The sequence below is a fragment of the Lepisosteus oculatus genome, chromosome 1, assembly GCF_040954835.1.
Source record: "Lepisosteus oculatus isolate fLepOcu1 chromosome 1, fLepOcu1.hap2, whole genome shotgun sequence".
NCBI classification, from domain to species: domain Eukaryota; kingdom Metazoa; phylum Chordata; class Actinopteri; order Semionotiformes; family Lepisosteidae; genus Lepisosteus; species Lepisosteus oculatus.
The window spans coordinates 75,177,141-75,190,068 of record NC_090696.1 but is presented as its reverse complement, the minus strand read 5'-3'; the positions used below and the strand labels follow the sequence as shown (position 1 = coordinate 75,190,068).

The following is a 12,928-nucleotide window of genomic DNA, read 5'->3' as shown; positions in this document are numbered from 1 at the left end:
TAGCAGGGCTGTGACTAATTATTGGGAAAGTTCAAACTTGAGAGACGTGAAACGGGCCCGTCATGTCTTCTCATTACTGCTAACCTGCTAAGAATGCAACTAATTATCAATGTTTGGAAAAACGCTCATTTAAGAATTGTTGAACGCAGACACGTTGTACTGCGGGTTAATGTCCACTAGGTGGCAGAGTAACTCAATGTATCGCGCACGCACAGCCCACTTCATCATGAACGGATTAGGCACGTTGAAGCGCAAATTTGTGGATAGAGAATTACGATAAATCCAATGAAAAAAAATGTTTTTTTCAGTCACTGTACGCTTGGCATTTTTTGAAGATATAAGCACTGCCAAGAATAAAGGTAGACCCTTTGAATAAGCTTGTTCACTATGAATAGCATTACTATAGATTACTGTCGCAAGCGCAAGCTTCAGTACCTCCTCACATTTACAGTCTTAGAAAAGGTCATAAGGCATGTCTTAAAAACTTGAAAAGGCTGGAAGCGTGAACAGTAATAATCCACTTCTCTTATGGGATTGAGATCGCTAACCTAAAAAAGGCAGCTGGCGATGTTATTTCCCTTAAGGACAGGGTCTGGCATACTGTATAACAAAACCACAAAACTGAGTCTGATGGGAGTGCAAAATAAGCTCAGGAGAATCATCTGGTCCCCTATACGACGTGTTATAAAGGCATATTGAGTTCAATAGTTTCAATGGTAATGGCCATATGCTTTCGGAGAAACGAATACAAATTAAGTAAGGATAGCAGAGATTTTGCTTACTTTCATTTTGCCTTACTTTCCTTCGTGAGTTTCAACCACACGGGAAAGCAGGGATAACACACGTTTTACTGGCACCAAAACTACTGCGGTGCACAGAGACCTACCGTTTAGTGAAAAATCTAGAAATGTCTTAGATAATGTTAGTGTTAAGATAATTCCAATGTACTTAATTGCAGAATTCACAGACGTTCTGTGGGCTCAATGAGCTCTAAGAGGACAGGATTTGAAAGGACTGAAAGATAGGAGTCTAAGATTCGGGAGACTTTAAATCTTAGTTAAGACTCAGAGTGGCTAGATCATACGAGGTTTCATGTGCTATCAGCAGCCCACTTTGATCAAGAGCGAACTTTACCATGACATCTCTTTGAAGAGCTTTGAGAGAATCTCTCTCTCTCCAGAGAGGTTGTCACAAAGGCTTGGATGACTGATTGCCAGTGTCTGTTTGAAAGCGAATATCTGTTCATTTTAACTCCACAAACCCATTTCCCTTACCTATATCCTGCTCCCTAATGGCATTGTAATTTGTGCACGCCGAAATTTAAGCCTTATACTACGTTGGTGGTGTGTAAAATCTCTGTCTTGTGTTTCCCCATATTCACTGTATATAAGAGCATTTGAACTGAAAGAGACATCATCTGGGTGAAAAAAAAAATGCTTAAAACTCAGAAAAATAATTGAGATGTATAAAGATCTCAGTTGACAGAAATTACCAAAGAACTCAATCATTTTTCTATTATTTGCTTTGAGATAAAATTAAACACCAGGGTTCACACCCCTACATTCATTAGCAGGGTCACGAGATCTTTATTGACCAGGAAGTCCAGATCTCAGTTTACTGCCTCATCTGAAGGACAGAACCTACTATATTGCAGGCTCCTGGTCACCATATGGGCAGAATAGTTTGGAAACTCTAAAATGAATGATCATTTGTGAATGGTCCAAAGGGGTGCTGTCACGAACAGTTCTTTCCGGGCCCTATGCGGACGACGCAATCCAGAATAGTGAAGACACAAGGGGAAAAATATCATGCAGGAGTCGGTCAGGAGACAGGGGGGCGTGTCCATGCAGTGCTAGTGTCCGGGGGGAGTGAATCCAGGGCGAACAATCCAAGGGTAAATCCAGAGGAGGAATCCAAGACGAGAGGTTTAGTCCAAGACCAAGGGATCCATCCGTAGTTAAAACCAGAACCGGGTCAGGACCGGCGGGGCAGGGAATCAGGACCAGGAAACTAAAACCATAACGGAGCCAGACGCAGCAGGACCCCGGGCTCTCACGACACGGAAATCAATGAGAAGCCAGGAGTGAGGTCAGCGTCTGGCTTTTAAAGGGGAACGGGAATAGGGAACAGGTGCAGACAATGGGAAGGAACGAGGAAGGGCTGGAGCTCCCTTAAGAGGAGGGGTTAGCGATCGTGACAGGTGCGTCCCTCCTACTGGTCCACACCATTTAAAACAGCATCCTGGCTTTCCCAAGAGGTCTCCCATCTCACCTTGCTTGGCCCCTCAGAGTTGACAAGAGCAAAGAGCAATGGAGCGGCGGGAAGCCTTCTTCATGCCCGTCATCCCTGGCCAATTGCACAATGTTGTGTGGGGATTACAGGGTGGGCAGTCAGCCACCAGCATGGCACAGAGGCAGACCTGCTCCAGTTCTACTCCGCTAAGTGTCTTTACTGCCTGCTTGAAGCTATTTTCATGTTTAAAAATGACCCAATAACACATTTTGCCCACAGCTGTAATTAAGAGGCTGAATTCGCTAGTCACTGATTTAGCACATGGTTGTTTCTATCTCTGTTTGTTTTTCCTGACACTGTATCACTGTATATCAATTTGTTTCTTGACAATAATAGGGATGGGACAGTGTCTGCTGTCTTGCAATCCAGCTTTGCTGGAACTGCAGTAACACAAATGGTAGTCAACAGTTTTGTTATCTTCTTTCTATTTTTCCTGATAGTTTCAGTTTCAACTTAAAATCTGTGACCATATTTCTTTCACCATCATCTCGATTTGCATTAAATCACTCTGACTACAAGTACTGTACAACAGCTGAAAACAGATCAGTTCACTTGGTTTCTAATGCAGAACTTTCTTACACCGGATGTAGAAACAGAACAAACAACAGAAGACAAACATGTTACACCGGATGTCTGTATAACAGTATATATTTTTATGTTAGGCCTCATAAGTGTGATTTCTCGGAAGTACTGCATCTGGTCTCACTCAGTTACAAACAGTGCAAGAGCAGTTAAACCAAAACCTGTACCACCGATCACAAAGTTATTAATATGCCTGGACTTTGCCTTTTAGATTTGCTACAGACACACACAGATTTGGTGTTATGCAGCGATTAGGAAGTGAACTATTTTTGTTGTTTACTGCTTGTTGCTGCTGCTTGAAGAGTGTTATACCTGCTTCCACGTAAAACTCCTTGTGACAGGTATCTGAGTTTCAACTGTACTGGCAGAAGAAAGATCTTGCGTTGATTGCACAAATGATTTTCCCTTCCTCTGCAAACGATTACACTTTTGGAGAGAAACATGCCATTAGAACAACAATAAAGCTTCAGTCTCATTACAAGCAGCAACAGTGGGTTTCGCAAACACAAAGCGGCTTCAGTAATCTCGCTTTGGGACTACGGACCGATTCATGAAAGCGTTGGTTCAATCTGCATGGCTACAGAGGCCACATTAGCTGCAGAACAATTCCACCAAGCGCTTCTGCTCTTCAGCTGAGAAATAATTTGATCAACCCTTCTCCCCACCCTGGCAGTTACTGGAGTCAGATAAGACAACACTCTTGCTGGGGCAAAAGCTTTAATGCGGAGCAGACTTAACAGTTTTAATTTTCAACTCCATTTCTTTCAAAAGAGAGAGATGTGGTTGGAAATCCAGGATTGTGTTTCTGTAATCCTCTGGCTGTTCTGCGCGGGGTCTTTCTCTGTTCTTGTTCACTGGTGGATGCTGATATAAACAACAATCGTCTTTGCCTTTCCAAAGAACACTTCTCACAGATATCCGTGTGTAATGCCGGTAAGTCAAAATACGAATACATTTTTATTATTATTTTGAGATTAGTTGCGAGAGCTTAGAACATTAGAATGAGAAAGAAAGGAAGTGTGACGTTCACAATGGGGTTTTCCTGTCTGAATGCAATGGGAAAGTTTGACTTTTATGTCCAAAATGCGCTATTAATCAGTGAAAGGGGATCAGCCGCCCATCACTTATGGAACAAGAGGTTGGAGCCATTGTTTCTCAACGCTAACAAGGGAAGTGGAATCCAGTGGTAATCATGTATAGTACAAAAGTCGCATTTAAATGTTAAAATAAAGTGTTCCCAATTAGAATATAGGAGCACTTCCTACTTTTAAAGTTTCATCCTCTCCTCTATCATCAAGTGTAAAACTGCAGGACACTTTCTAGCACAAAACTTTGAGATGGGATTAATTTTCCTCATTAAGAATGCACTTTCTTTCTCATTCCACTTCAGTAGCTTCACATACCCAAGACCTCTATGGTTAACCAGAGCGAGGCCGCACAATGCCGGGCTGACCCCACTCCCTTTGGGAGCTAGGGGAAAAGTTACAGTAGTTCATCTCAGACCTTTCTCCCCATGTGCAGACCTGGTTCAGCTGGTAACCCTGTGATCACGGGTCCGAGCCTGGGCCATTGTCGTCAGCTGACCGTCACTGGGTCTTCCCCAACAGGTGAGCATCACAGCCAGTGGAGCTTCACCGAGGATAGTGTGGGATTAGTCAGCCAGGGCTCTCTGGGCTCTGCACAGTGGCCCCTGTAGCCTCCCGGGCGCTCGCAGGCATGCGGTCCTGTCAATCAGGGGATTTCATAGCCTTAGACCATGAACCAGGACCTGCATCCAGAATATTAGTGCTGTGCTGTTGTCATGCAATATAAAAATGTTCCAATCCACACTCCTGAAAAAAATGAAATTGTGCTCATAACTAAATTGGTGGACTACTGTATATCCTCTAGACTGGTATTCCGCAGTTCTGTCTGATGGCTGGGATGTACTCAATGTAGAGAACTAATGTAGAATGCAGATATAAAGGCACAGGATCTCCTTTTCTGTATAAGCATCAATGACCGAAGGTCTCATCCTGTCTAACACACACACACATACATCTAAGGCTGCATTGCGATTACACACCTGTGAATTTGTCAGGCTGCAGAAAAATGCCAACATGCAACATTTTGTTTTGGCGAAGACACTGACATTTTAAACTAAGGCACGATAAATCAATTTCTCTTTTAGATATGCAATCACATTTATCACAGACACCCTGCGATAGTATGTAAATGCTGTATTTAAATAAATGAATTAACCATCCCTGTTGTATCACTTTAAATGCATTTTAAAAAGCTGACCCCAGCAGCACACTTTTCCAAATTAGGGTAAAATAATTTCTTCTCCGTCTTCATTCAAGGTTGGTTATAAATAAAAAACTCCAGACCTCCACAGTGACAGCAATCCAATCTTCTCCACCCCTGAAAGTTTTGATTGATTTGATCAGCTCAGTGGGTCTATTAACATGTCAGCCTTTCCTTTCACGGCAGCCACACAACCTAACATACTGTATATACAGAAAGGAGAACCTGCTTAGCTGTACTCACAATTATTGCCAGCAGGCACATCACCCTTCATCTTACAGCTGGAAACCCACTGAAGCTCAGCAGGTGTGACTGTGGCCAGTACCTGGATGGGAGACCTCCTGGGACAGCTGAGGCTGCTGTTGTTAGTGGGATCAGTGGGGAGTGCTCACCATGTGGTTTGTGTGGGTCCTAATGCCCCAGTATACTGATGGGGATACTATACTGTAAAACATGCCCTGTCCTTTAGATGAGACACAAAGCTGAGGTCCTGAGTCCCCATGGTCATTAAAAATCCCAGAGCGTTTCTCATAAAGAGTAGGGGCCAGTGTCCAAATTTCCCATTGGCCTTTACCAATTATGGTCTCCTAATAACCCCCATTACTGAACTGGCTTCATTACTCTGCTCTCCTCCCCACTGAGAGTTGATGAGTGTTAAGCGTTCTGGTGCACTAAGGCTGCCGTCGCATCATACAGGTGGGGCTGCGCACTGGTGGTGGTGGAGGGGATCCCCATTACCTGTAAAGAGCTTTGAGTGGAGTGCCCAGGGATGTGCTATATACGTGTCAGGAATTATTACAATTATTTAGTGCATTTTAAATTAGATGGAATCTGCCAGCCTAACTAACCTAGCTATCGCAACTGGGTGTGCCTGTAACCTTACCGGATGTAAGCTAGATGGAGGCTGCCTGAATTAAAAAATATTTGAACGAGACAAATATAAATGTTATCACAATGTAACTTTTTGTTGAAAAAAGCATTTGGCAAATTTGATTTATTTACTCCTATGGACAAAATTATTTCAAGGCTGCAATAAAAATGTGATGAAGAATTTAGTGATGATTAAAATGCATTTTACACTTACTGTAGATGTGCACCCTGAATGCATGGAGAACAGGAGGGCCTGCTGATTGAATTCTTCCCCTCATACATTTATAAAAATCTATACAAGAATATTGCCGCTGATAAATGACACTGTCCGTGTCACTGACACTGTCCGTGGATATGATTTGCCTCGTATTGTTTTTTTTTTCCAGTTACCGTATTCTTTTGAATTTTTATGTTAATTGCCTCACTTTGAACCGATCTGCACTGAACTATTTCAGTTTCCTCATTTCCAGTGCAAGCTGGTGTGGATAAAAAGCTGTTTAGCTGTTGCAGATGATTGCAGGCTTTTATTCGGGCTTGGAACACAACAAAGCTATACAGAATCTTGGCTGATGCAATTGATGCTGCATGCTTGTACGGACAGCAGTATGCCTGCAAGTTCAAAAGGAGAACATGAGAGTGGAACTCAGTATTTCCAGGACAGGCAGTGATTCCTGTTTTCATACAGGCATTCATCCACCCTCATTAGCAAACACTAACATAATGCATTCCCTTTGCTTTGCTTAGGCCGTCTTTTTCCCATCTCACCTGCTGTGTGTGCTTGTGGCGTTAGATTCTCCACAAGGTCTGTGCAAGAAGGCATGGGGCTCCTCATGTCTGCACTACTTACTCCACTCAGCTGGTTTTGTGAACCTGAAAATTCACCGAGACGCGTCAACACAGCTGACCTAAAGTACATTCTAAGGGAGACATTTCCACGGCGTGTCTGAAGATGTAAAGCTTACCGCTCTGTTTTCTACTCAAGGAACGATGGGTTCGTTTCTGATCGCACACCCGTGTTGATCAAGTGAAGGAACGTCAATGCCGCTCCTCTTCAACCTTATATTTCTCCATCGTTCTCTTCCTCGAGCGACTAATAACGGAGTCAAGGATCGAACATTCAGCCACTTAAGACGCAAGGCTTTCTTCTTACAGAGGTGTCTTTCAGAACGTCAGGCTCAATTTGAACCGCAGAAGCGCAGATAACTACTTCAAAAACTGCTCAATTAATAGAAAGAAAATTTCTCTGCAGCAGTTCAGCTGAAGTGACCTCCTCCGAGCTGGCTTGACATATTTCAAGTAATTGATTAGTAAGTTGTTGTACGAGCTTTAGGCAGTATTGAACAAGGCATTGGAATGATGGAAAACATTGGAGACTGCATCCCAGGGAAGATATTAACATGGGCAAATTCAAGCAGGCATAGCAGAACAGCAGACCCCAGGGGGCTGTTTAGGACATGACTGAGGATATTGTTTTTATTAGCAGCCTCATTTGCTTGTTTGCTTAGAATCTTCTATTTTAATCTTTTTTTACTTCACCTTCTGCCACCTCTTCGCCTCTGACAACTGTCATGCCTCCGAGCAGTAAACTAATTCGAGAGGCTAAATCATCACAAGCGTCTACCTGTCAATTATGACTGCTAATGGCTCAATCAATCAGCCCACAATGGAAACAGCTGAAGGCTCCTCTGCGATTTCAAAATAGGAAAGGGACTGAGGGTCATTATTTTTTTCTAAGCTCATGTGAATGGGGCAATTCTTCACCCGTTATGAGGAAAATGCCGATTTATAAAGCTGTGATTTAAATGAGAACTCCCAACTCCATGTGGTTTGTTTAAAAATGGTATATATTTTTTACCAATCACTGGAACACATGAAAAGTGCAGAGAAGAGGATAAACATTGTGTTCTAACATTTGTACAGCACATTCCAGACTGCAACAAAACTGGACCACAAACATACATGCTGACATTACGTTTCATAACCTAGTTCAGTTCTGAGCATTTCATATTCCGTTATTTGAAAACCTTGCAAACCATGTAAGAAACATTTTAACCATACAAGGTCGAGCTTTCCTTTTGGGTTAAATTATTCCCAGGCTTTTATCCTGTTACAACATGATTAGGTGCAACAATTTCAACATGTTCTAAAAAGTAGTAAAACTGTGATTCTCCTAAAGATATGTTAAATTCATGCATGTACAAAATAGTTACAAAAACTGAAACTTCTGTTGGCATTTATGTCTGATGTAGATATACAACCTTTTATCATAACTACTGACATCAATTACACTTTTGCAGTGGTCAGCTCATGAAAACATTTTCATGCATATAAAATTCAATTGTAAAATAAGCTCTTTAGTGATGAAAGCTGAAAAATAATGCATGTCAAGGCTATAATATTTAACAAAAACAAGGCTGGAATACTATAATGGGAGATATACACAATTCTGTGCGCCACTAATACTTTCAATGTTATGATTTAGGATTTCAAAATATGGAGGCTGTAGCTCTCTCTACTGTTAATACAATAACTTTTAAATGTCCAGAACTGAACTGTACATAACTGAACATAAATACAGTAAATAAATAAATGGAAAATAAATCAAAAGGAACAGTTCTACCAAAATATCTCTACATACATTTTACAACTCATGCTGTCTGGCAAGCTTAAACAGCAACCTTCATTTCATTTGAATCGCACATCTGAAGAAGGCTCCACAGCCAAAATCCTTGTTTTTATTTCCTTATACTTTTAAGTGTGGAATTAACTTACACTTGATCATTTGCAAATGGTAAAGATTATTGAACTAAGCCAATGCTTAACTTTACACACTCTCAAGAGGATGCTCCCTGATAAAATGTGCTGAATGTGGAATTTAATGGATTGTAGTAGTTCTGCATTTTGCCCTGCAATGATCAATGTCTGCGACAATTGTCTGCGACATGTTGACCATACTAGACTCCTGCATGGTAACTCCTAAATGGGAGATTCAAATGTAGAGATCACTAAGTCCGCACACTGTAGTTCTTACAAATAGTTCAAGTTCATTAATTTTTTTACACTGATATTAGACAAAGGCCACTTACAGAATTCCTACACTTTCTGATTGAAAGTTTTAGATATGTTTTGTTCTTTTAAAAAAAAAAATAATAATTTTGCTCCACAGCATTCAATGTCCTATTCAGCTGAATAAAACATAAACAGTACTTGCCAGGTATGTAAAACAACAGCAGTTAAGATCATAAGTGGATGCCTCAACCTCGGTTAACTGTTCTTGATAAAAAAAAAAACATTTAACCAATGTATCCTGGTTCTGAAAAGAACTATTTATAATGACAAGTAGAACATCATGTGTGCATTTCCCTCAATCTGCAGAGCCAAGCGTACACAACAGATCTGCTGCAGCAGTGTCCTGACAGCAGTGAGAAATAGTGGCTAGAGATCTGGGCTCATAATTGGGAGGCTGTGGGTTTAAATCTCAGGTGAGTATGGGGCACAGCTTTTGCACCCTTGAGCAAGGTGCCTCCCTGAGATTCCTCCAGGAGAATACCCAGCCTCATACACGAGTGTAACTGAAAAGGGGAATAAAAATGTCAGCCTATTAAGTTAGCAAAAGACTGGGATAGTAATGAAAAATTGACAAGAACTGTTTGGACTTTTGTTCTCAAGGCTGGAGTTCCAGCACACCATGAAGGTACTTGCTGGTTTTATAGAAAAAACAACATTACATACACATATATATGCAGAATAAATGGGTTTGATAAAAAAACTCACTCCTTACGCTGTGCTATTATGTTAAACTAAACCACTGCAAAACTGAAATCCTTCATTTCACAAGGGTATGATGTTTATTTTAGGTTTATTTAATTACTTAAGGTTTTTTCGTTTTAAAGACATAGACATGAACAAAGGCAGCGAATGATTTTTTTAAAAAGCGCGGTAACATCGCGGGTCATGGAAGAAGGCTTTTCCGTTTTTACTGGCGCTGTGTCTGCCGCTATAGAACAGGAAATCGAACCCCCATCCCGAACGATAGATACACAGTGGGGGCTTATTAAAGGTGCAGAACATAATTTAAAAAAAAAAAGACAAAAAAGATCAATGGAAATGCAAATCAGTGCAGTAACAAAAAAAAAAACAGAAAATAACACTATACATTCACAACATTTGCTTTTTGTTCGAAACACGGTTTCTGCACTTGGACTGGAAAGGCCTTTAAGATGACGCTGAACAGCTGAGCACCAAGTCTGAAGGACAGGAAGGGCGGGAACTACAACAGGAAGTGCTTGCTGATATTGTACTTAACACTGAGACGCACACCCTCAGTCGACAACACTGTGTGGCCACTGGCCCGGTTTCACAATCTACACACAGGAAAACGGTGAAGACAACAGAACACCATTCTGTCAAACGGAATATTATTTCTGAAAGCAGTGCTGTTCAACAGAAGGCATAATCTGCCCTGCACATCGTTCGTGTAACCCAACTTTACAAAATAAACCCATGTCAGGTATACATACAAACTGTACAAACATTATTAGCCATAAATGTCAGAATTACTCTACTTTGGTTTTCTCTGAAAAAAGAAACCCATTTTTTACATAATGGTATTCAATTACAACTTATTATACAAATACATTATCGCTATGGTATTTAACTATTTAAAATATATATTTTAATCCACATAGCTACTCTATCAAAATATTCAGCTATAAAGTTGAGCTGGAAAAATACTTCATTGTTTTCTATAAAACAATCATACATCATCAGCTGGTAGAGTTGGTATATTTATCTTTGCTCTCGTGAAATAGGCCATCTTCTCCCTGAAGACAGAAGAAGAAAGCGTGGTTAGGACATATACAGATTTTAATGTCAGGTCTACATTTCCCTAAGAAAGTAGAAATCCCCCCAAGAGATTATGAAAAAAACCTTTTATGTTGGGGAAATTAAATATCAAGAGTCAAAATCAAGTTTCTAAAATAAGCAGCATGTTGAAATTTTGGGAGGAAAATATGCACCGCGTCATCATAAATGTGAAGGCTTCACATTTAAAGAAGCTACCTGATTGAATACATAAACAAATAGGGATGGAGTTGAATACAAATCTAAGAATAGCGTCCTGAAGATGTGTCAGTTCCAGTTTTACGAACCTGTTAAATATTACAGCAGCTTTATGAATTCACAAAGCTAAGTTTCATTTTTAGCCTCACCTGTCCAGCTTTCTCCTTCCTTCATTCACTCCGGAAAACCTGGAGCCGGAAGGAGCTAATTATGTTTTTTTAAGAGCCGAGAAGTCAGCAGACGGAGAGCACAAACACAACTTCATCTTCCCGCGACGCATTTTAGGTCGTGCTTTTCGAGCGAGGAGAGAGCCACATCGATAAGACAAAGAAGACCAAAGGACAGACCTACGTCTCGTCTGAGAGGAAAAAGCCGCCGAAGGTGCAGGTACTGGGCTTCGCTCACTGAACTCGATCAGAACAGAGGGTGCAGTCCCTGTGCGAACTGTCGCGCCTGGTTCTGCAAGTCTCTCCATGACACATCTAGTTTCTGCCACGCAGCTGTGGTACAGAAGGGGCTGTAACAAAATGACGCCCCCGCACACTCACAATTTTTCCACTGCCCAGGGTCACGAAAGAACAAATATGGACAAAGCGCCCCAGTCCCGGTGAGGAAAAACAGACAAACGAAAGCTGCCTTATTATTATTTTCTTCTATTTTTTTACTCATTAAATACATTCCAATCATTTCCATTCCAATTCACCTGGGTGCTGACAAAGGGGAGAGCTGGAAGGCTGCTGAAACGAGATATATATTTTTCATAAGCCTGTAACCTACCTACTATCGGAGGCTCAATTTATCACCATGACATTTAATATAAAAGGCACAACAATGACAGCTTTGAGCTTTGCATTTAATATTAAACAGCAATGTAGGCTTAAAATACGACAGAGTCAAACCACGAATGCCAAGACAATCCCCAATCATGCTTAATTAGCCCCGTTAATTAGCGCACAGAACAGCTGTATCTGTAGGTTTCATTTTGGTTTCCTTAGCTGGGAAAAGCAGTATGAAAAAAAGACGTTCAGCCTCCATCCTGCCCTTTCCACTCTCAAGACCAGCCTGACTTTCTCCAAAGGAAACAGCAGAAGGAAGAGCGTGAGAAATCCCCCATCACCACGGGCTGCAAGCGCTGGCCGCTTGAAACCGAAACACCTGTTGGTGCACTGCGCAAGGGTGAGGAAGCTTCCTTGTGTTTAAGGCAAATTTACCAGTAGAACTTCTAACTGTATCTTCAGTTATTCCTGAAACCCAGCAAAAAGGTCAGAGGAGCCCTCCCTGTCAGCGCAGAAGAGCTGGGTGACGCGCTCTCCTCGAACGCAACGCGGGTCTCACAGGAAGGATGTCCAGGACAATCCCCTGGCTGAAGTCCTACCCAAGATCTACAGATGCTTCACAAATGAAAGCTTTAAAACGTCCCCCTCCCCCCACTCGATGAAACAGATGAGGCTTTAACCGGAGGTCCTGGCGTCCTACAATCCCCTTAATTCCACTGGTGAAGAAATCTCTCCGTTCTGCACACGTGCTGCTATGTGGTGGGGGCTGCTGACTCACAATGTGAGCTGCACTTTGTTAGCGGACTAATGGGGGTCCCTCCTACACACGAAGCCGTGTCGGACCCTTTCGGATGCAGAGCGCCACAGAAATTCAGAGAACCAGCATCACTCTCCAGCTCACCTGAACGACTGCACCTGGAGGGGGACTTTCTGAGACTGCTCTCGGAGCCTGCACACGTCCTTCGAGGCTTTTCTCATCAGCTTCTCTGCTTTCAGCCCCTGCTTTAGTTCTTCTTTTGATTGCTCAGCCTGTTCGGAAAGGAATTAAATTCAACTTAATG

The 12,928-nt window shown here is 41.8% G+C and overlaps 1 protein-coding gene across 1 annotated transcript in view; it reads right to left on the bottom strand.

Moving 5' to 3' along the window:
- Positions 1-7,856: 7,856 nt before the first annotated feature.
- LOC102689985 (protein WWC2) overlaps positions 7,857-12,928 on the bottom strand; it is a 72,071-nt gene continuing 66,999 nt past the window's right edge. Inside the window, exons 22-23 of the mRNA XM_069192962.1 lie at positions 12,769-12,896; positions 7,857-10,853 (exon numbers count right to left, since the gene is read on the bottom strand). Coding sequence (XP_069049063.1) covers positions 10,787-10,853; positions 12,769-12,896 — 195 coding nt within the window. The 3' untranslated portion in view covers positions 7,857-10,786. The remainder of the gene's footprint in view (positions 10,854-12,768; positions 12,897-12,928) is intronic.